General features: G+C 37.7%; 1 protein-coding gene across 1 annotated transcript in view; it reads left to right on the top strand.

Annotated features, from left to right (window-relative positions):
* Positions 1 to 25,877, top strand: part of LUZP2 (leucine zipper protein 2) — a 560,852-nt gene that overhangs the window by 300,187 nt on the left and 234,788 nt on the right. Inside the window, exon 5 of the mRNA XM_049890745.1 lies at positions 9,321 to 9,383. Within this exon, the coding sequence (XP_049746702.1) occupies positions 9,321 to 9,383 (63 nt within the window). The remainder of the gene's footprint in view (positions 1 to 9,320; positions 9,384 to 25,877) is intronic.

Genomic DNA, 25,877 nt, shown 5'->3' on the forward strand with positions numbered 1-25,877 from the left:
CCTCACGATTGTTATGCTCGAGCCCTTTGTTGCAACCACTGTGTCAGTCCATCTCATTGAGGGTCTTCCTCTTTTTTGCTGACCCTCTACATTGCCAAGCATGATGTCCTTCTCCAGTGACTGGTCCCTCCTGATAACATGTCCAAAGTATGTGAGACAAAGTCTCTCCATTCTTGCTTCTAATGAGCATTCTGGCTGCACTTCTTCCAAGGCAGATTTGTTCATTCTTTTGACAGTCCATGGTATATTCAATATTCTTCTTCAACGCCACAATTCAAAGGCGTCAATTCTTCTTTGGCCTTCCTTATTCATTGTCCAGCTTTCACATGCATATGAGGCAATTGAAAACACCATGGTTTGGGTCAGGCACACCTTAGTCCTTAAAGTACCATCTTTAATTTTTAACACTTTAAAGGTGTCTTTTGCTACAGATTTACCCAATGCAATGCGTCTTTTGATTTCTTGACTGCTGCTCCCGTGGGTGGTGATCGTGTATTCAAGTAAAATGAAATCCTTGACAACTTCAGTCTTTTCTCCATTTATCATGATGTTGCTTATTGGTCCAGTTGTGAGGATTTTTGTTTTATGTTGAGGTGCAATCCATACTGAAGGCTGTGGTCTTTGATCTTCAGTAAGTGCTTCAAGTCCTCTTCACTTTCAGCAAGCAAAGTTGTGTCATCTGTCACCTGCAGCTTGCAAATTGTTAATGCGTCTTCTCTGATCTTGATGCCCCAATCTTCTTCATATAGTCAGGCTTCTTGGATTATTTGCTTGGCATACAGACCAAAAAAAATACGGTGAAAGTATACAACCCTGATGCACATTTTTCCTGATTTTAAACCATGCAGTGGTGCCCCAGTGTTATGTTCAAATGACTGCCTCTTGGTCTACATAAAGGTTCCTCATGAGCACAATTAAGTGTTCCGGAATTCCCATTCTTCACAATGTTGTCCATAATTTGTTATGATCCATGTAGTGGAATGCCTTTGCATAGTCAGTAAAACACAGGTAGACATCTTTCTGGTATTCTCTGCTTTCAGCCAAGATCCATCTGACATCAACAATGATATCCCTGGTTCCATGTCCTCTTCTTAATCTGGCTTGAATTTCTGGAAATTCCCTGTTGATGTACTGCTGCAATCTCTTTTCAATGACCTTAAGCAAACTTTTACTTGTGTGTGATATTAATGATATTGTTTGATAATTCCTAAATTCTGTTTAATCACCTTCCTGGGAATTGGGTACAAAAACGGACCTTTTCTATTTGGTTGGCCAGGTAGCTGTCTTCCACATTTCTTGGCTTAGAAGAGTGGGTGCTTCCAGTATTGCATCCATTTGTTGAAACATCCTCATTGGTATTCCCTCAGTTCCTGGAGCCTTGTCTTTCACCAATCCCTTCAGTGTAGCTTGGACCTCTTCTCTCAGTGCTGTCAGTTCTTGATCAAACGCTGCCTCCCAAAATGTTTAAACCTTGACCAATTCTTTTTGGTACGGTGACTCTGCGTATTCCTTCCGTCTTCTTTTGATAATTCCTGTGTCCTTTAACATCTTCCCTGTAGAATCCTTCAATATTGCAATTCAAAGCTTGAATTTTTTCTTCAGTTCTTTCAGCTGAGAAATGTAGAGTGTGTTCTCCCCTTTTGGTTTTCCAACTCCTGATATTTGCACATGTTATTATAACACTTTACTTTGTCTTCTCAAGCCACAATTTGAAATCCGTTCAACTCTTTTACTTCATCATTTCTTCCTTTCACTTTAGCTACTCTATGTTCAAGAGTAACTTTCAGAGTCTCTTCTAACATCCATTTTGATCTTTTATTTCTTTGCTGTCTTTTTAATGACCTCTTGCTTTCTTCATATTTGATGTCCTTGATGTCATTCCACAACTCATGTGGTCTGGTCTTTGGTCATTACTGTCCAATGTGTCAAATCTATGCTTGCGATGGTCTCTAAATTCAGATGGGGTATACTCAAGGTCATACACTGGCTTTTGTGGACTTGTTCTCATATTCTTTAAATTCATATTGAACTTGCATATGAACAGTTGATGGTCTGTTCCACAGCCAGCCACTGGCTTTTTTCTGACTGATGATATTGAGCTTTTCCGTTGTCTCTTTACATAGGTGTATTCGGTTTGATTCCTTTGTTTTTATTCCTAAGAAAATCATGGAGTGGCAAATATTTCAAGCTTGCATCATCATGAAAAACTCTAACAGACAGCAAGGATGAATGAGCTCTCAGCTGTAGCCAGAGTAATTAAAGGTATTAATGCACATTGGATGCATTTCACTACTGTAGTTTATTTTTATGACTTAACTTGCCCTAAGCGAGACATAATCAGTTTAAAGGTAAAAGTTGGCTTCAAGCTTTGATTCCTTAAGAATATAGAGTTGCTGTGTTCTTCCACTGTCCATTCAAATAAATAAATGATATTTTCTGTATCTGAGAATATTCCCGAAACCAACTCTTCAGACAAAGATTAGGCTGGACTGTAAGACATAAAATGATACTCATAAATAGTTTTCTTCTTAGCTCATGGCTTCAGGAATGATTTCAGTCCAGTCAAATCCCTGTCTGAAGAGTTGGCTTTGGGAATGGCTCCTATCTTGGGCTAACAGAAGGTCTGGGGACCATGACCTCCGGTAGCCCTCTGGTCCCAGTCAGACCATTAATTCTGGTCTTTTTACTGGAATTTGGGGTCTGCATCCCACTGCTCTCCTGCTCCTTCAGGGATTCTCTGTTGTGCTCCCGGCCGTGGCAGTCATCAGTTGTGGCTGGGCACCATCTAGTTCTTCTGGTCTCAGGCTGATGTAGTCTTTGATTTATGTGGCCCTTTCTGACTCTTGGGCTCATACTTACCTTGTGTCTTTTGTGTTCTTCATTCTCCTTTGCTCCAGGTGGGTTGAAACCAATTGTTGCAACTTAGATGGCCACTCGATAGCCTTTAACACCCCAGACACCACTCTACAAAATGGGATGCAGAATGTTTTCTTAATAGTTTTTATTATGCCAATTGACCTAGATGTACCCTGAAACCATGGTCCCCAAACCTCCACCCATGCTACTCTGGCCTTCAAAGAGTTCAGTTTATTCAGGAAACTTCTTTGCTTTTGGTATAGTCCAGTTGTGCTGACCTCTCCTGTGTTGTATGTTGCCAAACCTTTTACCTAAAATAGTTCTTGTCTACTATCTAATTACTGAATTTCCTCCTCCCTCCTTCTCTCCCATCCCCCTCTCATAACCATCAAAGAATATTTCTTCTCTGTTTAGACTATTTCTTGAGTTCCTCTAATAGTGGTCTCATACAATATTTTTCCTTTTGCTACTGACTAGTTTCGCTCAGCATAATGCCTTACAGATTCTTCCACATTATGAGATGTTTTGAGGATTCATCACTGGTCTTAATCGTTGGGTAGTATTCCATTGTATGAATATACCATACTTTATCCATTCTTCTGTTGATGGGCACCTAGGTTGTTTTCATCCTTTTGCTAGCTATTGTGAAAATTCTGCAATGAACATGGGTATGCATATATCTATTTCTGTGAAGGCTCTTATTTCTTTAGGATATATTCTAAGGAGAGGGATTGCTGAATTGTATGGTAATTCTATTTCTAGCTTTCTAAGGAAGTGTGAAATGGATTTCCAAAGTGGTTGTACCATTTTACATTCCCACCAGCAGTGTATAAGTGTTCCAGTCTCTCCACAACCTCTCCATTTATTATTTTGTGTTTTTTGGATTAATGCTAGCCTTTTTTTTTTTTGTTGGGGTGAGATGGTATCTCCCTGTAGTTTTGATTTGCATTTCTCTAATGGCTAATGATCATGACCATTTCCTCATGTGTCTGGTAGCCACCTGAATGTCTTCTTTGGTGAAGTGCCAGTTCATATCCTTTGCCCACTTTTTAATTGGGTTATTTGTCTTTTTGTCGTGAAAGTTTTGCAGTATCTTGTAGATTTTAGAGATTAGATGCTGATTGGATTTGTCATAGCCCAATTTTTTTTCCCAGTCTGTATTTTGTCCGTTTACTCTTTTGGTGAAGTTCTTTGTTGAGAATAAGTGTTTGATTTTTAGGAGCTCCCAGTTATCTAGTTTCTCTTCTGGTGTTTATGCTTCATTAGTAATGTTTTATATTCTGTTTGTGCCATGTATTAGGGCTCCTAGTATTGTTTATATCTTTTCTTTCATGATCTTTATCATTTTAGATTTTTATATTTATGTGTTTGATCCATTTTGAGTTAGTTTTTGTGCATGGTGTGAGGTATGGGTTTCATTTCGTTTTTTTGCAGATGGGTATCCATTTATGTCAGCATCATTTTTAAAGCGACTATCTTTTCCCAGTTTAACAAACTTCAGGCCTTTATCAAATATCAGCTGCTCATAGGTGGATAAATTTATGTCTGGATTCTCAATCCTGTTCTGTTTGTCTATGTGTCTGGTGTTGTACCAGTACCAGGCTGTTTTGACTACCATGACAGTATAAAAAATATAGTAGGTACTAAAATCAGGTAGTGTGAGGCCTCACACTTTGTTCTTTTTCTTCAGTAATGCTTTACTTATCTGGGTCCTCTTCCTTTTTCACACGAAGTTGGTGATTTTTTTCTCTATCTCGTTAAAAATGTGTTTGGAATTTGGATCGTGATTGCATTGTATCTGTAGATCGCTTTGAGTAGAATAGACATTTTCACAACGTTGAGTTTTCCTATCCACAAACAAGGTATATTTTTCCACTTATGTAAGTCTCTTTTGGTTTCTTGCAGTATTGTCTTATCGTTTCTTTGTACAGATCTTTTACACTTCTGGTTAGATTTATTCCTAATCATTTTATATTGTTGGGGGCTATTGTAAACGGTATTGATTTGGTGATTTCCTCTTTGAAGTCCTCTTTCTTGGTGTGGAGGAATCCAACTGATTTATGTATGTTAATCTTGTATCCTGATACTCTGCTGACATCTTCTATTAGTTCCAATAGTTTCTTGTGGATTCTTTAGGGTTTTCTGTGTATAAAATCATATCATCTACAAATAGAGATACTTTTACTTCTTCCTTACTAATGTGGATAACTTTATTTCTTTTTCTAGCCTAATTGCTCTGGCTAGGACCTCCAGCACAATGCTGAATAAGAGTGGTGATAAAGGGCATCCTTGCCTGGTTTCTGTTGGCAAGGGGAATTCCTTCAGACTCTTTCCATTTAGGATGATGTTGGCTGTTGGCTTTTTATAAATTCCCTTTATTATGTTGAGGAATTTCCTTTCTATTCTTATTCTGATGAGAATTTTTATCATGAATGGGTGTTGGATTTGCAAATGCCTTTTCTGAGTCAATTGATAAGATCACGTGGTTCTTGTCTTTTGTTTTATTTATGTGATGGATTACATTGATTGTTTTTCTGATGTTAAACCATCCCTGCATACCTGGTATGAATCCCACTTGGTCATGGTGAATTATTTTTTTGATATGTTGTTGAATTCTATTGGCTAGAATTTTGTTCAGGATTTTTCCATCTATGTTCATGACGGATATTGTTCTGTACTTTTGTTTTTTAGTTGTGTCTTTACCTGATTTTGGCATCAGGGTTATGCTGGCTTCATAGAATGAGTTTGAGAGTATTCTATCCTTTTCTATGGTCTGAAATACCTTTAGTAGTAAACCCTGGAAACCCTGGTAGCACAGTGGTTAAGTGCTACAGCTGCTAACCAAAAGCTCAGCAGTTCGAATCTGCGAGGTGCTCCTGGAAACCCTGTGGGGCAGTTCTACCATAGTCTGAAATACCTTTAGTAGTAGTGGTGTTAAATCTTCTCTGAAAGTTTGGTAGAATTCTCCAGTGAAACCCTCAGGGCCAGGGCTTTTTTTGGGGGAGGAGGGGGTTTTAATTGCCTTTTCAATCTCTTCTTTTGTTATAGGTTTATTTAGTTGTTCTACCTCTGTTTTTGTTAGTTTAGGTAGTTAGCGTGTTTCTAGAAATTGGTCCATTTCTCTGGGGTTTCAAATTTGTTAGAGTACAATTTTTCATAGTATTCTAATTCTTTTAATTTCAGTTGGGTCTGTTGTGATATTGCCCATCTCATTTCTTACTTGGGTTATTTGACTCCTCTCCTGTTTTTCTTTTGTCAGCTTGACCATTGGTTTATCATTTTTGTTAATCTTTTCAAAGAATCAGCTTTTGGTCTTGTTAACTCTTTCAATTGTTTTTCTATTTCATTTAATTCTGCTCTAATTTGTTTTAGTTCCTTTCTTCTGGTTTTCCAGGGCTTCTTTTGCTGTTCTCTTCTACTTGTTCAAGTTGTAAGGCTAATGTTTTGATTTTGGCCCTTTCTTGTTTTTGGATGCATGCATTTATTGCTGTAAGTTGACCTCTGAGCACTGCTTTTGCTATGTTCCAAAGGTTCCAGTAAGATGTGTTTTCTTATTTGATTCTATGAATTTCTTTATTCTGTCCTTAATTTCTTGTATAACCCAGTAGTTTTTGAGCAAGGTGTTCAATTTACATAAGTTTGGTTTTTTTTTCCTTGCTTTTTCTGTTATCGATTTCTACTTTTATGGCTTTATGGTCAAAAAAGATGCTTGGTAATATTTCGATGCCTTGTATTCTATTAAGGATTGCTTTATGGCCTAATATGTTGTCTATTCTGGAGAATGTTTCATGTGTGTTCAAAAAGAAAGTATACTTGGCTGCTGTTGTATGGAGTGTTCTGCATATGTCTATGAGGTCAAGTTGGTTGTGGCATTTAGATCTTCCGTGCTTTTATTGAGCTTCTTTCTGAATGTTCTTTCCATCACTGAAAGTGGTGTGTTGAAATCTCCAACTATTACTGTGGAGCTGTCTATATCTCTTTTCTGCACTGTTAGAGTTTTTTTTTTTTTTTTAGTGTATTTTGGAGCCCTGTCCTTGGGTGCATAAATATTTAGTATGGTTATGTCCTCCTGGTTTATTGACTCTTTAAAAATATATATAGTCTTGGCTGGCAATTTTTTTTTTTTCCTTCAAGTATTTAGATATTTCATCCCACTGCTTTCTTGCTTGCATGTTTTCTGCTGAGTAGTCCAAGCTTAGTCTTACTGACTCTCCTTTGTAGATGACTCTTCATTTTTCCCTAGCTGCATTTAAAATTATCTTTTTATCTTTGGTTTTGGCAAGTTTGATTATATCATGCCTTGGTGACTTTCTTTTGTGATCTACTTTTTGTGGAGTTTGATGAGCATGTTGGATAGATATCTTGTCATCTTTCATGATATCAGGGAGGTTTTCTGCCAGCAAATCTTCAACAATTCTCTCTGTATTTTTTATTATTGCCCCCTTTTCTAGAACTCCAATCACTCATAGGTAATTTCTCTTGACAGAGTCCCAGATAATTCTTAGGGTTTCTTAATTTTTTTTTTAAATCCTTGTATCTCATTTTTCCTCAAATAAGTTGGTGTCCAGTGCTTTATCTTCAATTGCACTAATTCTGTTTTCCATTGCCTCAATTCTGCTCCTCTGACTTTCTGTTCAGTTGCCTAATTCTGAAATTTTATTCTTAATTTTCCAGTTTTCTGTTTGGATTCTTGCAACCTGTTAAATTTGTCATTGTGCTCTTCTGTAATCTTCTGAAGTTCCTCTATTACTTTATCTATGTGTTCCTTGGCTTTTTCTGCATTTTTGCCTGATCTCCTTCCTGATCTCTTGAAGAGCTCTGCATATCAATCTTTTGTATTCTACCTCTGGATTCCAAGAATTCTCTTCCTGTGGAAGATTTCTTTATTTTGGGAGCTTGCTGAAGCCCTCATGGTCTATCTCTTTATGTTATTTGATATTGTCTATTGTCTCTGAGTGATCAGTAAATTATTATATTTATTTATTTTATTTTTGCTTACTGTGTCCTAGCTTCTTGTTTTGTTTTGTTTTGATATGCCCAAATAGGCTGCTTGAGCTAGTTTGATTATTGGTGCCTTTGAAGCTCTAACATCCTGTCACCAGGTGGTTAGAGCTGTTATTAGGTATGTGAGCTCAAGAGTCCATTTACTTTTCTTGCTTGGATTCAGCTCAGGTGTCCAGGTAGTCAGTCACCAAGTGTGTGGTACAGGGTCTCATCTACAGTCCTAGATGGGCAGGGGTGATTGGAGTAGGCACAACTACCTGTCTACAGTAGGCGGTCACGTGCTGAGCAAGGCAGGGGGCTGACAGTTGCCTCAGAGTATCTGAGAGGAAAATGTATCCCTGTTTCCTAGAGTGCATAGGTGGGTGGGTTTTGCAGCCAAATTATGGGCACCCAATGCTGTTGGCTGTAAAGCGTAGGAGGCATCACTTATTCTTGGACCTCTGTCGAAGGTGGCTAGGTGGCATGTATCACCAGTTCTCAGTCCCCTCTGTGGGTAGGTGAGGACCCTGCTTAATGAGCAGAGCAGTGTCAAATGTCACAAACCTACCACTCCACCATATAGCTGACACAGTGAAGTTAGACTTCAGGTATATACCCTGTTGTACTGTGTTAATGAGGGCCTACATTGTTGAAATGGGCCCACACATGTCTATGCAGGGGTAAGAGGCATTCAAAGTCTGTGGACCCCTTATGCCTGTGCCTAGGCAAAGGAGCTGTGCTTGCACTGAGTTCCTGGTTTAGTGGAGCTGGCAGATTATTTTTTCCCTATTTGTTTGTCCCTCACCAAGGCCAGGAGAATGGCTCAGGGCACATGAAGGGTCCTGCCTCCAGCCCAGGAAAAGCAGCAATCACTGAAGCCAGCTGTGGACCCAGTGTGGAGTGGGGAGGGAGCAGATAAATGGAAAAGAGGTTCCTCTCAAACAGGGTGTTTTTTGACCTGCGTGGTAGGTTAGATGCGTGTACTTATCTTTTGCTGATTAACCTCCAGTTTTCACCACTTTTGGAGGCTTGAGTCTCTCCAAGGCTTGGTCTCTCCCAATGTGGAAAATGAGCCCCAAACACGACTGCTTGCCTCACCATAGACACCAGCTGATTTGGTATACAGAGTGCTGGTTCCAGCTGGGTAAGGCCTGGCAACTTCTTGCTGTTTCTGAATCATCTCTCTGTCCCCCTGCCACTCAGTTCAATTCCTCAGCTTTGTCTCTGATGTTCAGGGCTCCTAGATTGTCATATATAATTGATTCACTTGTTTTTTTTTTGGTCTTTATTCTAAGAGGGACCACTGGAAACGTCTGACTAGTCTGCCATCTTGGCCCTGCCTCCAATTTTTGTTCTTCTTAAATATTTATGGATAAATAGGTAATAGTTTTATAATACCTCCCAAAATCATGAAAATGATTTTATGAAAACCATAGAAATTAATTTAAAATATACCCACATAATCTTTTCTTCATTTTTAGATTAATTTTTTAAAGACTGAGATGGAAAGAAAGAGCAAAATGATCCGAGATCTTCAGAATGAGGTAAGATTTATATTTCAGGCAAATCTTATATAAGTTAAAGAACAGATACATACAAGTGCACACAAATGCTTTTCAACCAAAATTCAGCTGCAATACTCTGCTTATGACATTAAAATTGTTTCTCAGAGTTGTTTCTTATTTCGGCATAAGCACAGGGCATGGTGTATCTCTTTATGCTATGAATTTAACTTTGCTTTTATTATTTCCTCAACTATGTGCAGACTTCTTGAAGTTAGAAACTTACCTTCCCTACAATCTTAAAATTCACATTTTATACATGATTGAAACAACATATAACAATAATTAAAAAAGGTCAATAGCCACTTACTTAGAGAAAATACCAATGAATTTTAAGAAGAAAAAACATTTAATCCAACTCTTGTGGCTGGCTGTAAATCTCTCCTAAATAAATTATTCCATCTTCTTGTTTCAATAAGCACACTGAAGTGAAGACAAGGTATTTCATAATGTGATAGAGTGCTTCAGGGTCATCATTCTGAAAATGGTTTCTTATGGCTGCCTGCGGATAATAGGTGTAGGAGTTTCAGTCAAATATGTACTGAGTCCAGGACATGCCTGAGATGTTTTAAAAATATTTTATCACAGCATTTCACTTTACTGTTGATTTGCCTCTCTTAAATTCTGATTCCTGAGAAATTTTGGTTAACTGGTTATTCTGATTAATCGTGTGCCAATATTTAAGGTTTACTATAACCCATCTCTGGCATTTTATGCATTCCAGGCAAATAGCTTAACCATTTTTTGTTTTGTTTTTTAAGCAAGGAGGGGTCAGGTTTTTATTAAGTATGTGTAAGTCTTAGACATTTTTTTCAACAGAGAAGGAAGGAATATTTTAGCAGGTATAAATCTGTCTGCAGAAGTACTCTAATATTGCTTACTTAGAATGCGTATACAGGTAACATTTATTTATCTATATATCCATTCATAGAATAAAAATATACTTAATTCCAAATATTGTTCCAAAATTGTTAGATTTTGGCGGGATACAAATATTGATAAATTTCAATTACACAAGACAATCTTTGACCATGAAGAATTTAACTATTAAATATTAATTATATAATAAATGACATGCCATATAGCATATGATGGTACAATAATAACTACAAAAATTATCAACATTGCTCAAAATAACTATAATACAAACCAGATTTGGATGAGTGTGGTTCAGCATAATGTTGTAAGGGGGTGGATTAGAGCGGTAACCTATCCAGGTGTGGTGACCACTGAAAGCTTCATGGAAGAGGTGGCCTTTCAAAGGCATGAAAGTATTAGAATGTATGGTTATTCACTCACAACCAGGAAAAAAATACATACAAGAGGTTGATGCCTCAACATTTCCCTTGGAAGTGAAAAAATGTTACTTGTTTTATCAGCATGAAGAAGGCAGTTGATATTAATGGTTTGTTAGAACTGAATCCAATTTCATTCCAGGTCAGCTTACTTGCAAAGAATGCATTCACGTTTTTCAAATCAATGTTGTATGTATCTGTTATAATAAGGTCTTGGGATTGCTATCTGATTGATACAGCCAAAGCATAATATCCAGGAAGATAAATCTTTAAACTTCCTCTATCAGATATAACTACATAAGGGAACTCTTCAAGAACAAAGAATTTTTTATTCAGCATTTCAGAGGGAAGTTATGACTACTGTCTTAAGCGAGATTACCATCTACCTTAAATTTTATTTGCTGTTAAAAAAAAAAACTATCAATTAATTCCAATGAGTTCTAATTTTCTGCTGCAGACTTCTGAATGGCTACCTATATTATATGTAATCTTAGAAATGACCCTCAGTGGAAACTGTGCTTGCCATCCCCCTGGCTGCATTTGGGTCACCATTTCTCTTGTATAACTGAGGAGTATCTAGTATTTTCTGGCATGTTTCAGTGAAGGAAAAGGAGCAGGAAGAGGAGGAAGGGAGGGAGGGAGAAAGAAAGCCTGAGGAAAGAAACTTGGCTGAGCCTGAGAATCAGAAAGAAAACTTTTTGCCACCATGCAAGACTTATATACTTTGACTCCTTGAGAAAATCATAACTTTTCTGAATGTCAGTAGCAAAATAAGGAATTGAAATAAGGAATTTTAATGAGGTGATCCCCAACCAGCTTTAAGATTCTACAACTATAAATTCTCACTTCTCAGAAAGAACAATACACAGACTGTGAGTTAATGATAGCGGAGTACTAACCTCAATCAGGGTAAATCCAAAAGCTGATGACCATTTGTGTTTCAGATAATTGCTAAAGGCACTATAAAATGTTTTTGGTTTTGCGTAGAGATTTTCTGAGTGTTATTAGATGTGCTAAAAAAAATTAAATGTCAAAGTCGTCTTTTCCCTAGTGCGTGCCATAATTATGTGTACCATGTTAGGTTGTCAGGTCATCACACAAGGTTATTTTAAAAGGATGTCGTTAGTCAACCCATATTTATGGTGGCAAAATTTAACTTCAAAGAAAATCAATAAAACACATTCTTTAAGTTTTTTTTTTTTTTTTTTTTCTGATGATGAATGTGAAAATTCACCGTTTTGGAAGCATGTTGAAACAATTCCTTTGGCGAATATAAACTATTTTTTCCCTTGGACATGTTGAAAACACCAGTGCTTATGAGAGACTCACAAGTATCAGAGGAAGAAAAGAAAAGCGGCAGAGTTAAAAGACAGAAGTTAAAAAAAAAAAAAAAAAGCAAAACAACAACAAAAAACCAGTAGACCAGCTTCAAATCACAACTCTGTCACTTACTGTTTGGGTTACTTAAATGTCATCACTTAGGTAGAAAAACCCAGCAACCACCTACCACAGTTGTTATGAAAATGAAATAATAGTTATGAGAATAGCTATTGCTCTGCCTCACCTTGTTCTTCTAATAAATGTTATACGTTAATACACAGCTGTTTACAAAGCAAATTTTGTTTTACAAATGGTATATTCTTTAATTAGTTCTTATGTGGAAATTGATGTATTAGGCTAAATAATGTAATCTCTGGAATCTGTAAACGTCACTTGATTTGGAAAAGGACTTTGTAGATGTGTTTAAGTTAAGGATCTTGAGATTGGGAAGATTATTCTGGATATTTTGGGTAGGTCCTTAATGTAATCACCAGTGGCCTTCTAAGAGAGAGATGGAGGGAGTTTTCACACACACAAACACACACACACACAAACACACACACACACACACAGAGGAGGAAGCAATGTGAAGACAGAGTGATTTCAAGGTGCTGACCTTGAAGATTACATCAATATGTCCACAAGCCAAGAGGGAAAGGAACAGATTCTCCCTTAGTGCCTCCAGAGGGAGTGCAGCCCTATTGACACATTGATTTTGGCCTGGTGATGCTGGCTTTCGACTTCTGGCCCCAGAACTGTGATAGAAGAAATTGCTGTTGTTCAAAGCCTCCAGTTTATGTTAATTTGTTACAGTAGCCACAGGAAGCTAATACAGGTATGAATGGGAGGGACCAAGTACCCAGGTTCTTATTAGCAATAATTACTTAAGTGTGCTATACAAGGACAGATTTTTTTCCCTGACGTTAATTCTGAAGCTAGACTGAAACACTGGTAAGCATTACGTTTGTCCAAGTGATAGAATTTATAGATGGTGATTAAACAACCATTTGTTTCATTTTCAACCAATACTTACCACACTCCTGAAAGGTGGGCACTGGGCTAAACAGGGAGGAAATGGGATCAGTAAGATATTCCAAGTCCTGTTGCAAACTTCCATGCCGTATAGGAAAGAGCTTCAAAAATGCATAATACATTGATGCAATAACTGTATAATTTATTACACGATCAAAATATTATTCATTTACTTCACACACAAGCAAAAATATTGAGCAGGAAATTTGCTAGCACTGGGATGATTAACAATAATAACAACAATGGCAACAAACACTTTACTAGTATTTACTGTGTTTACTAAGAAGGCCTGGTGGCTGCTAACAGAAAGGTTAGCTGTTGAACCCACACAGTGGCTGTGTGAGAGAAAAGACCTGGTGATTTGCTTCCATAAAGACTGCAGCCTAGAACACCCTATGAGGATATTGTACTCCTCACATGGGGTTGATGTGAGTTGAAATAGACTCAATGGCACCTAATACAACACACACACACACACACACACACACACATTTACTACTAGCCAGGGTGAAAATTACGATGAGGAGAAGTCTACCTGCATTGTCCTTGTTAGTTGCAGTAGAGTTGATACTGTTATCCCACTCGATTTAAATGGTAGAACTTTTCATTTCTTTGTTCCTTTGTTTTTAAATGTAACACCTCTGTTGCCCAGAATTGAATCTGTCATATTCTGTAGTTCCCAAAGCACCTTTATCATTGGTTCTGCACAGCTCTTTTGTATTGAGTTATTTTTAATAAACACAAGTGAAGGCACCAGCCAGCATGTGAGCTAACCTTGCCAAAAATCCCTTTTAGCATGATCATCTGCAGTTTATAAACGAAGGAATTGAGGGAGAGAGTGGTAAGTGTCACGCAGTCAATCCTGCAGCTGGAATTTGAAACCAGACTGTCTTACACAAGAGCTCAGGCTCTCTGCTCTTAACTAAAAATAATACTGTGGGTTTAAGTGACTGTGTTCCCTGTTTCAGCATTTTTTTCATTAAGCCTAATTGAAGGTGGGAAAACTTTCTACCTCTTTTACCGGTAGCTTCAACCATCGGCTGCAACTTGCTCCTACGTTTGCCCGTTCTTTTCATGCTTCCCCCTCCTGTGAATTGGCTATTCATATTACTGTAATGATAAAAAAAAAAAAAAAAATCATAGATTAATGTTAACCACAGAGAAAGTTAGTGATATTTTGATCTCCATTAAAATAAAATAAAAATTACCGTTGTCGAAATAGATTGAACCTAAAACCCTAAACCTCAAAACCATAGTTTTTTTTTTTTTTTTTTTTTAACTTATTAGGCCCCTCAAAACCATAGCAGGACCTTTCTGACCACATATCTGAAGGTTTCAGAGGGCAACACTAGATGGTGAATTTTTCTCCATTAGTCACGGAGACCTGTGCCCCCAAATCTTCATAACCAAAAGCAATACAAACCAGATAATTTTCCATTTTTTCCAAAAATGAGGCTTCTTCATAAAAGATCATAGCGCATATTAATAACCTAAAATCTATTTCAGAAAATTACATTTTTTTATTTTTATTTTTTAACTAGGTATCCTCTGCTGTGGAAACCCTGGTGGCGTAGTGGTTAAGTGCTACGGCTGCTAACCAAAGAGTCGGCAGTTCGAATCCGCCAGTTGCACCTTTGAAACTCTATGGGGCAGTTCTACTCTGTCCTTTACTGTTGCTATGAGTCGGAATCGACTCCATGGCACTGGGTTTGGGTTTTTTGGGGGGAGTTTATCCTCTGCTATACTTCTTTCTGAACCTTTAATATGCATGAGAATCACCAAGGGGGTCTCCTTAAAATGCTGATTCTGATTTTCCTTTTTAAGGTAAATCCTGAGATTCTGCATTTCTAACACTCTCCCAAGTGATGCGAATGCAGCCAGTGCATGTACCAAACTTTGAATAGAAAGGCTGTAAACAAGTGGTTGCCAAATGCTAGTCAATGGGTAGGTGTTGGCTTGCTATGAGCCATCATAAGGACAGCTTCTTTAATACGTAGATTCCTGAAAGCTGTTTAGAGATTCAGAATCAGTAGGCATGTCTTGAGGCTTGGACATCCTCATTTCTTAAATTTACATAACTGAGATGTCATTGTACAGATGAAGAGTTCCCAGAAATGTCTGGAAGGCTGATGACTCAGTAACTCTCAAGATCTCAGGAGAAAAATCTTCAATAGAATCCTTTGTAGCACAAATACGGGTCTGTGGGCAGCTGTGGAGAGGCTGTGCCATTGTCTTTCTTATGTCTCATGTACTGTTCTTGGCCAAAGGAGAGCAAGGCAGTTGGTTAAATGGCCCATCCAAACTCTATGCAATGAGGAACAGGTAACTCCACAGTACTAAATACTAGGGTGCTTGGGGTGGGTGGGGATTAGGACTAAATTCTAAGTAGCCCAAAATAACCAGAGGACCTAGTATATAACAGAGACATAAATAATTTTATGATTGTAGAAATTGGACATCTGGAATGTCATAAAACAAGATCCAGACTTGGAAACCACTGCATTGCTCAAAATAGGGCCTGTAGATATAATCTCAGTAGTATATATATTTCATACATTTTCTGGGTTTAAGAATACAGATTTATGTATTTTACTTCTAATAGAAAAAAACAAACAAAAAAGTGTGTGTGTGTGTGTGTGGTATGTGTGTGTGTGCAGCCGACTTATGTCATTACCTCCTCTGATCACCAGGTAACTTTAATATAAGGTAGCCTGGCATATACTACCAAATGCCCAACAAAGTCCATGCTCCCTGTCGTCTGTTTGGTAATAGGAAGGCTGAGTTTTAGGTGAAAACATATAGCTATTTAGCTACAGACTATATTTACTAGTCTCCTAGCATCCTTTACAGTTAGACAGGGACACCTGACTATGTTCTGGCCAGTAGAGGTGAGCAAACTCTGTATACTTCAGTGTATGGCTAGATAACCCTTTCAAGACCTAATTTTTTTGTTTGTGAATATTTTGTGAATGATACGCATTTTCAGTAGTAGAATACATGCAGATTAATGGACTATGCTAAAATTTTTGGTTGTTAATATGGATTTTGAGAAATATCATGTGGGTATACATTTTCCCATAAGACGTTGGCAATAGTCTGGCACCATGTTTAGTAGGTTCTGTTTGTCCTAAGGTTCTTTGGAGGGTGGCACTTTTAATTTTGTTACATTGGGCATCTCTGATTTTCCAATATGACACCCATGTTCACAAAACCAAGCCCAACCTGGCTCCCTAATTATCACACAGGAAGCCATAAATATGTTTACAAGGCTTGGTAGCTGTACGAAAGTCAAAAGAGACAAAAGTTTGACCAAATCACACTTCCTGGATGTACTGCCTCAAACATAAGCCTTCTACCTTAGTGAATTTTCACCAAAGAAAGTTTCTTTCATTTTTTATGATTACTCGAGCCCCCATTGGAGGGTAGCATATACTTTTAGTGGGACAAGTAGACTCCAGAAAAACCTGAGAATTCAAAAATATCTGTGAAAGTATTGTGTCCCAAGATTCAATAAAGGGATAAAACATAGAAAACTGTGGTAGCTACAGAGAGTTAATTCTTTTTCACTTAGAAAATGGTGATAAGTTTTATTCCCTATGGCTAAAGGGTAAGTTTTTGTTTAGTCTGGAAACTCTTTTTATACCCAACATTGTTACTTTCTTTTAAGATTTCCTTCAGATGATACTCAAGAGGCCTTCTCATCTTTCTTGTCTTGTATTATCTTGTTGTTGTTAGATGTCCTTGAGTCAGTTCTGACTCATAGCAGTCCTATGCACAACAAAACAAAACACTGCCTAGTCCTGCACCATCCTCACAATTGTTACCAAATTTGAACCCATTGTTACAGCTGCTGTATCAATCCATTTCTTTGAAGATCTCCCTCTTTTTTGCTAACACTCTACCAAGCATGATGTCCTTCTCCAGAGTTTGGTCACTCATGATAACATGTCTAAAGAACATAAGACAAAGAATCACCATCCTTACTTTTAAGGAGCATTCTGGCTGTACTTCTTCCAAGACAGATTTGTTCATTCTTTTGGCAGTCAATGGTATATTCTTCACCAACACCGTAATTCAAAGGTATCAATTCTTCTTAAGTCTTCCTTATTCATTGCCCAGCTTTTGTGAGTATATGAGGTGATTGAAAATACCATGGCTTGACTCAAGAGCTCCTTAGTCTTCAAGGTGACATCTTTGCTTTTTAATACTTCAAAGAGGTATTTTACAGAAGATTTGCCCAATGCAATATGTCATTTGATTTACTGCCTGATGGTTGCATAGGTGTTGATTGTAGATCCAAGTAAAATGAAATCCTTGACAACTTCAGTCTTTTCTCTGTTAATCACAATGTTGTCTATTGGCTCAGTTGTGAGGATATTCATTTTCTGTATGTTGAAATGTAATTTGTATCTTAGTCTTGTTTTATGCTATTGCTCAAATAAAGCACAGCATTGTCTTCAAACATGAATTTTTATCCTTCAACTTTTGTAGAAGACTTTACTTCATCCCTGCAGATTCTGCAAACTCTTTGTCAGAGCTACAGTAATGCTTGTCTATGTGTTCCTGTGGTGCTCTGCATTTCTAAAATGTATCCTACTTACTGTTCTTATCTGCTAAGGGGTGACAAGTACCAATTTTCACTTTATTCATCCCCAGTAATTAGCATAGTACCTGGAACAAGGTATATTCTTAATGTTGTTGTTGTTGTTGTTAGGTACCGTCAAGTTGGTTCCAACTCGTAGCAACCCTATGCGCAACAGAATGAAATACTGCCCAGTCCTGAGCCACCCTTACAATCGTTGTTATGCTTGAGCTCATTGTTGCAGCCACTATGTCAATCCACCTCATTGAGGGTCTTCCTCTTTTCTTTTGACCCTGTACTCTGCCAAGCATGATGTCCTTCTCCAGGGACTGATCCTTCCTGACAACATGTCCAAATTTGTAAGACGCAGTCTCACCATCCTTGCTTCTAAGAAGCATTCTGGTTGTACTTCTAAGACAGATTTGTTTGTTCTTTTGGCAGTCCATGGTATATTCAATATTCTTCACCAAATATTCAAAGGCATCAATTCTTCAGTCTTCCTTATTCATTGTCCAGCTTTCACATGTATATGATGAGATTGAAAATACCATAGCTCGGGTAAGGCACACTTTAGTCTTTGAGGTGACATCTTTGCTCTTCAACACTTTAAAGAGGTCCTTTGCAACAGAGTTACCCAATACAATGCATCTTTTGATTTCTTGACTGCTGCTTCTATGGCTGTTGATTGTGGATCCTAGCAAAATGAAATCCTTGACAACATCAATCTTTTCTCCGTTTATCATGATGTTGCTCATTGGTCCAGTTGGGAGGATTTTTGTTTTCTTTATGTTGAGGTGCAATCCATACTGAAGGCTGTGGTCTTTGATCTTCATTAGTAAGTGCTTTAAGTCCTCTTCACTTTCAGCAAGCAAGGTTGTGTCATCGGCATAATGTAGGTTGTTAATGAGTCTTCCTCCAATCCTGATGCTCTGTTCTTCTTCATACAATCCAGCTTCTCAGATTATTTGCTCAGCATACAGATTGAATAGGTATGGTGAAAGAATACACACCTCCCTCCTTGTACCCATACACCATGTAGACTTATTCTTCTGTGAAAATCGACTCCTCTGTGATGCCTTTCTGATCCCTCCCATGTAAACAGATTTACTTCATTATCTATTCCCAACATGGTTGGTACATATCACACTCTATTATATCTCTCACCACATGACTGTCTAGTTTTTGTTCATGTGGCTGTCCGATCTGTTACACTCTGAGTTCTTCAGGGCAGGAAAAAAGAGCGTAAAGAAGAAAGAAAGGAATCAATAATCTAATGCTTACATAAATGAATGGGTAGGTGGATTTATGATAATGTGTTATAACGGTGTTCAGGTTTTGATTGTAAATATAAATATGTGAATTATTTATTAATATATGGATCTTGCTTGGGAATGTTTACTTAAGTAATTTAAACAGCCTGTGACCTGTAAAAGATATTGTTTATTTACTTCGGAACAATATGTCTATAGAAGGGTCTGACATTTCATTAGGAAGTTTAATGAGCTTGACAAGATGATCCTAGTGGTCAATTCCAATCCCAACATGCTATTGTAATATGATTAGAATGAAGGAGAAAGAAAAACTGAACTAAAACAAACATCCGTTATATCTGACAATAAAATTACAGCTAGGATTCTGCTTATGGGGTACTCTATAAACCATTAGAGCCAGAAGGGATCTCAGACAACATCTAGTCTATCCTTCTCCTTTTAAAGATGAAAAGCTGGAGTCTTAAAGAGGTTAGGCTGACTCTTTATGTTATTGTTCTGTTTTTCCCTATAAACACTTTGTTTCAAATTGGCACTTGTTATAACTCACATAACTTATACACATGACTTTCTGCAAACATTCTTGAAATATAACTATTTGAGTTTGTGCACACATACTTTAAGTTCCAATCATTCAGGTAGTGTCCAGAGTGTGGCGCTGAGCACACCTTTGTATTAACATATTTACTTGATAGGAATATTTGCCCCCACTGCCAATGGGAAATGATTTCGCTTTTTATTTAGGCTCTTACAATTCTCTCAGGGTTGGAAGAGAATGTAATATGTGTCTCAGGGAAACCAAAAAAAAAAAAAAAAAAGGACCATGCTATGTATTTCATTACATATATGTGTGTGTGTATTAAAGGTCACCTTCTAACAAGTCTTAAATATAATTAAGACTTGTTAGAAGGTGACCTTTAATTTTTTCCCAATTATAATGGCATGCATGTTCAATATAAGAACAAAAACCCCAAGCCAGAGAAGAGTAGAAAATTGTGTTCCATTATCTTACCATGCAAAAAAAAAAAAAAAAAATTAGACTATATAAGCATATCTAAAAAATATATTTAAAAATATAGTCAAGACTGCTTAACAGTTAGGATATCTATGGTTTTACTTAGCATGCTTACAGATTTTCTCATGGTACCAAAAATTCTTTGTAAGTATCATATTATAGCTGCTTACTTATAAAACCTTTTTTTTCACTGAAGACTCCTAATACATATATATACATATATTTTTTTTACGGGGTAGACTGTCTAAATATTTCTTCCAATAGCCGCATAAGTTTAAACACAATTGCTATGCAATTCTCCACCCCCTCTGCTTTAATGATTTCAAGGACTGTCTCTATCCTGGAATGAATTAAATATTTCCCTATATTGTGCTCTAGTTATTTTTAACATAAACCAAATTTTCAGTAAGAAAGCCCTATTTCAGTAAATAAAATGATGCTATGTGTTCATTGTTTAGTAGAATTTGTACAATTGGAAAATAATGACTGTCGCTAAAACACAGCAGGATTGACAGCCTTTCCTATACAATTCAGGCCAAATTAATCACAGCAATCAAGAAACATGTGTTTGGGTTAAGTGAAGGTCCTTGTTAAGTCAAGTAACACAAGCTCAGTCCCGTGCTCCTTGATCCCTTCAAATGATTAAAAAAGACCTTATTATTTCAAGAGTTATAATTGGGCATTTTCCTGAACTCTGCACAATTAAATTGTTTTTAAAATTAAGCTCCTTGGACTATTTAGAATCTTCCAGAGACTCAAGTTTATCGTTTAAGTTGTGTTTTTCCATGACTCAGAATATTTAAAGTTTAAAATGATTGAACCAAATGTGTGTTGATTATACACGTTCAGCAATTAATTGAACAGTCTTGTCTAATTTTGTTCAACAGTAAAATGGGGGAAAGTCATAGTATCTATCTCGTAGGATTATTGTGATTACTAAATGTATGGAAAGTGCTTGGACAGTCCCTAGCACACAGTTAGTATTCCATTATTGTTAGCTGTAATTGTCCTAATTATTATTATCATTGTTTAATGTTAAAATGGATAAAATTTATATCTGATTGTCAGGTGATTTTTCATTTATATTTATTAAAAGAATCAATGTGAACAATGATAAGACTGTAGACCAAAGCTCTCAGTTGAAGTTTCTAATTTATTTGTTTCTGGTTTCGTTACAGTTTTCATGATCCTTCCTTCAACACCCACCCCTACTTTTTTTTCTTTGCAGAATCTTCTCTTTTCTTACACCTATTTTCTTTTCAATATGTTAAAACAGACAAGAAAGTCAGACTTTGTGTTCATTGATTGTTCTTTCAGCACATAAAGCTAGGTCCTCAATGCAACACACTTGATTATGGTATTATACCTGGGGCATCAACATAATCATTCTTATGAAAACTGTGTTACTGACAATATATACCTGTGTGCAAAGATGCACTTGCTGGAAGATCTAGTGACAAGAATACCAACTGAGTGGAACGACCAGCACTTATTCCCTTAGCCTCGTTATTTTCCACAGTTACCTATGAACCTCACAAACAAGATGGGTTAATTAGGACTGAAATGAAAGTCCTAAACGAAAAGTTGATCATGTTTCACAACCGTTTAAAGCCTCTCAGCATGCAAGAAGTCTAATATAAGGCTTGAAAAGCAGTAATTAAATTTATGTATTCAGTATTTCCAGGTTCATCTCCAATTCTATTTTTCATCTCCATCTCTATTTTCTACATCTTCATTAACTTATCTATCTAGTGATGTATATATTGAGGTCTCCAGGTGGCACAAACAGTTTGCTTTTGGCTATTGATGGAAAGGTTGGCAGTTCAAAACCCACACATCCTTGACATGGAAGAAAGTCCTGGGGGTCTGCTTCCATAAAGATTGCAGTGAAGAAAATCCTACAGAGAGTGGCTCTGCTGTGTAACACATGAGGTTGCCATGAGTCTGACTGGACAGCAATGAGTTTGATTTATCTTAGTTATCTAAAAAAAAAGTGCTGCTATAACAGAAATACCACAAGTGGGTGACTTTGATGAACAGAAATTTATTTTCTCACAGTTTAGGAGGCTAGAAGTCTGAGGTCAGGGCACTGGCTCTAGGCAAAGGCTCTGTCTCTCTGGACTCTGAGGGAAGGTGATTGTCTCTTTACAGCTTCTGTTCCTAGGTTGCTTGGCGATCATGTGGCATGTACCTTCCCCTCCCTTGTGCTTACTTGCTTGCCTAATCTGCTCTTTTATATCTCAAAAGAGAATAACTTAAAACATTCTGTACTAATACTGTCTTATTAACATAACAAAGAAAACTCTTTCCCAAATGGGATTATGTTGTTGTTGTTAGGTGCTGTGCAGTCAGTCCCAACTCAGAGCAACCCTGTGTACCACAGAACGAAACACTGCCCGCTCCTACGCATGTTCATAATTGTTATGCTTAAGCCCATCGTTACAGCCACTGTAGCAATCCATCTCATTGAGGGTCTTCCTCTTTTCTGCTGACCATGTGTGTTACCAAGCATGAGGCCCTTCTTCAGAGACTGAGCCCTCCTGACAACATGTCCAAAGTATGTAAGATGCAGTCTCACCATCCTTGCTTTTAAGGAGCATCCTGGTTGTACTTCTTCCAAGACAGATTTGTTCGTTCTTATGACAGTCCGTGGTGTATTCAATATTCTTTACCAGCACAATTCAAAGGCATCAATTCTTCTTCTGTCTTCCTTGTTCATCGTCCAGCTTTCCCATGCATATGATGTGATTGAAAATACCATGGCTTGGGTCGGGCGTACCTTAGTCTTCAAGGTGACATCTTTGCTTTTCAAAACTTTGAAGAGGTCCTTTGCACCATATTTGCCTAATGAAATGCAATGGGATTATAATCACCATAAACCCAGACTAAATCCATTGCCATCTAATTGATTGCAACTCATAGCAACTCTGTAGGGCAGAGTAGAACCGCCCCATAGGGTTTCCAAGGAACAGCTGGTGGATTTGAATTGCTAATCTTTTGGTTAGCAGCAGTAGCTCTTAGGATTTACAACACATATTTTGGGGGACCCAATTCAATTCATAACATTCCTCCCTTTGGCCCCCCAAAAGTCATGTCCTTCCCACATATAAACATATACACTCCCTTACATCATCCCAAAAGTCTTATCCCATTCCATCATCAACTATAAGTGCAAAATATCTTGAGTCATCTAGATTAAGTATGATTCTGCGTGTGTTCCATTATGGGATAAAATTCCTCTTCATCACTGGACCTAGAATACAAATTATCTGCTTCCAAAGTGTAATGGTGGAAAAAATACAGGGTAGACATTTCCATAACTAATAGAGGGAAAGAAGGGTTCATGGCTACCAAGCAATTCCAAAACCCAGCAGAACAAATTTCATTAGCTCTCAAGGCTTGAAAATAATCCTGTGCTCAAAGGCCTTGTCCTCCAGACTCTGAGTGCTGTACACACTCTCTGGATTCTGCATGTAGGCCCTTCAGCCTTGGACTTCACCTCTGCCTTCCAGGCCTATTGGGATGGCAACTTGGCTCTCTTGGCTTTGGGCAGTCCCATTCCCCTAGTTCATCTGAGTGGTGACTCTACCCTTTCTGTCCAGGTAGTCTCAGTTCTCCTGCCCTTTGGGCATGGCAGCCCAATCCCCTCAACTTTGGGCAGTGACCCCATCCTTTTGGCCTATCTGAATGGTAGCGCCACACTCTGGAGCTGAGTTGTGGCGGTCTGACTGCTTGAAACATAGGAGACCATGGCTCCATCCTTCGAAATCTAGGAGGCTGTGGTTCCACTCATTGAAACTGAGGTAGCCCTGCTTCCCATGCTCGTTCCAACTGTTTTGCTGATCTCTGAACTGCCCCAGGGATGGTCCTTTTCTTTTCTTGGAGGTCAACAGATGTTTAGAACCAATTCGCTGCATTGACTGGCTTCTTGCCTGCCAAAAACTCTAAGAAGCAGGCAGCTTTTCTTCATTTTGTACTTTTTCTGACCCTTGCAATGTAAGCTGATGAGATAGTTTCTTTGGTGGTTGGATAAATCCATCAGTCACAGGCTTAATATCTTTAAGAAAAGATTAAGTAACCAAATCTTGGTAAGAGTACTAGGGTATATGTCCTTAATTTGTACAACAGAATTTTCCAAAACTTTACGTTCTAGTTTCATTTTGCATAGTTTTTTTTTTTTTTTTTTTTTAATAACACTTTATTATGTGTTTGTTGAAAGTTTACGAAGCAAGTTAGGTTCCACTTTGACAGTTTATACACAAATTGATCGATGACATTAGTTACATTTTTCACATAGTGTCAGATTCTCATTAATTGTGTTCTGGTTGTTCAATTTCCAGTACTCTAGTTTATCTGCCTCCTTATCTTCTCATCTTTGCTGTGAATTAAATGTTGACCCTCGGACTTACACAGGTGTATTTTTAGTAGCGCACCAATCTAATAGGTAATGTCCTTTATTTTGTGTGTCACTCTGCTTTTTCTGTTAGAAGGTGATCTCAGGGGATAATTTTGGTTCAAGGTTTAAAGAGCATCTCATGGCAGTAGTCTCAGGGAGTCCTCTGGTCTCAGGTGGTCCAGTTAATCTGGACATTTTTAAGAATTTGAGTTTTGCTCTTCATTTTTCTTCCATTCTAGCTAGAATCATCTATGGATCCCACAGTCAGATTAGTCAGTGGTGGTAGCTGGGCACCATCTAGTCCTTCTGGTCTCAGGAAAGTTAAGGTCCTGGCTGGCATAGGCTATCAGCCTTGTATACTTGTTTCTTCTCTGTGATTTTGGTTACCTTTCTATTCTTTTGCCCTTGGCAAGTAGAGACCAATACTGTAGTTGTATCTTACATGGCCCCTTACAAGCTTTTAAGACCCCGGATGTTACTTACTTCACTAGAATGCAGAACATGAACTTTGTGAGATATATTATGCCAACTGACTGGGTTGTCCCATTAAACTATGGTCCTAAGCCTTCAAACCCCAAAAACCAATCTGAGGAGTATCTGTAGTTGTGCCCTCAATGATTGTATGTATCTGCCAATACATGTTTGTATTTACATGTACTTGTAGATACTTCTATCTGTTCTCAGGTATGTGTACACCTGTACCTACACATATACATATATGCCTACACCCATCCTTAAATGTGACCCTAAAATCATTTTTTTGTTCTTTGTTGGATTTGTTGCCATCTTATTATGTCAAATTCTTTCCTAGGGCATCCTTTTCTCATGAGTGTCTCTCAGCAGCATAATTTTACTTTGGTCATGCTGTGCTCACTATATCCATATGAGGTGTTACATTTCGCATCACCAAAAATAACAAGTATTTATAATCTAAAGCTTGCTTCCCTCTGTCTCCCCTCACTAGTAGCCACCATACCCAAACAAACAAACAAAAAAACAGATAACATTGAATCTATTTGGACTAATAGCGACCCTATAGGACAGAGTAGAACTGCCACATAGGGTTTCTGAGGAGCTCCTGGTGTATTCAAACTGCCTACCGTTTGGTTAGCAGCTGAGTTCTTAACTCCTGTGCTAGCAGGGCTCTGGTAGCATCCATAGAACTGCATATATGTCTATGTCTTCTTATAAAAGAGGGATCATACAATATTTGTCCTACGTGCTTGATGTATTTAACTTAACATTATGCTTTCTAGATTCATCTATGTTATAATGTGTTTCATGGACTCATCATTTTTCTTTATGATTCTGTAATATTCCATTTTCAGTATGTAACAGATTTTGCGTAACCATTCATCCACTGATGAGCGCTTTAGTTGTTCCCATTTTTTTTTTTTTCTGTTGTGAATAAAGCTCCAATGAATATTTGTTGTTAGGTCCCATTGAATCACTGCTGACACATTGCAACCCTATGTACAACAGAATGAAACACTGCCCATCATGCATCATACATACAGTGGTTGCTATGTTTGAACCCATTGTTGTAGCCACTGTGTCAATCCATCTCA

This window comes from Elephas maximus, chromosome 7, assembly GCF_024166365.1.
Source record: "Elephas maximus indicus isolate mEleMax1 chromosome 7, mEleMax1 primary haplotype, whole genome shotgun sequence".
NCBI lineage: Eukaryota > Metazoa > Chordata > Mammalia > Proboscidea > Elephantidae > Elephas > Elephas maximus.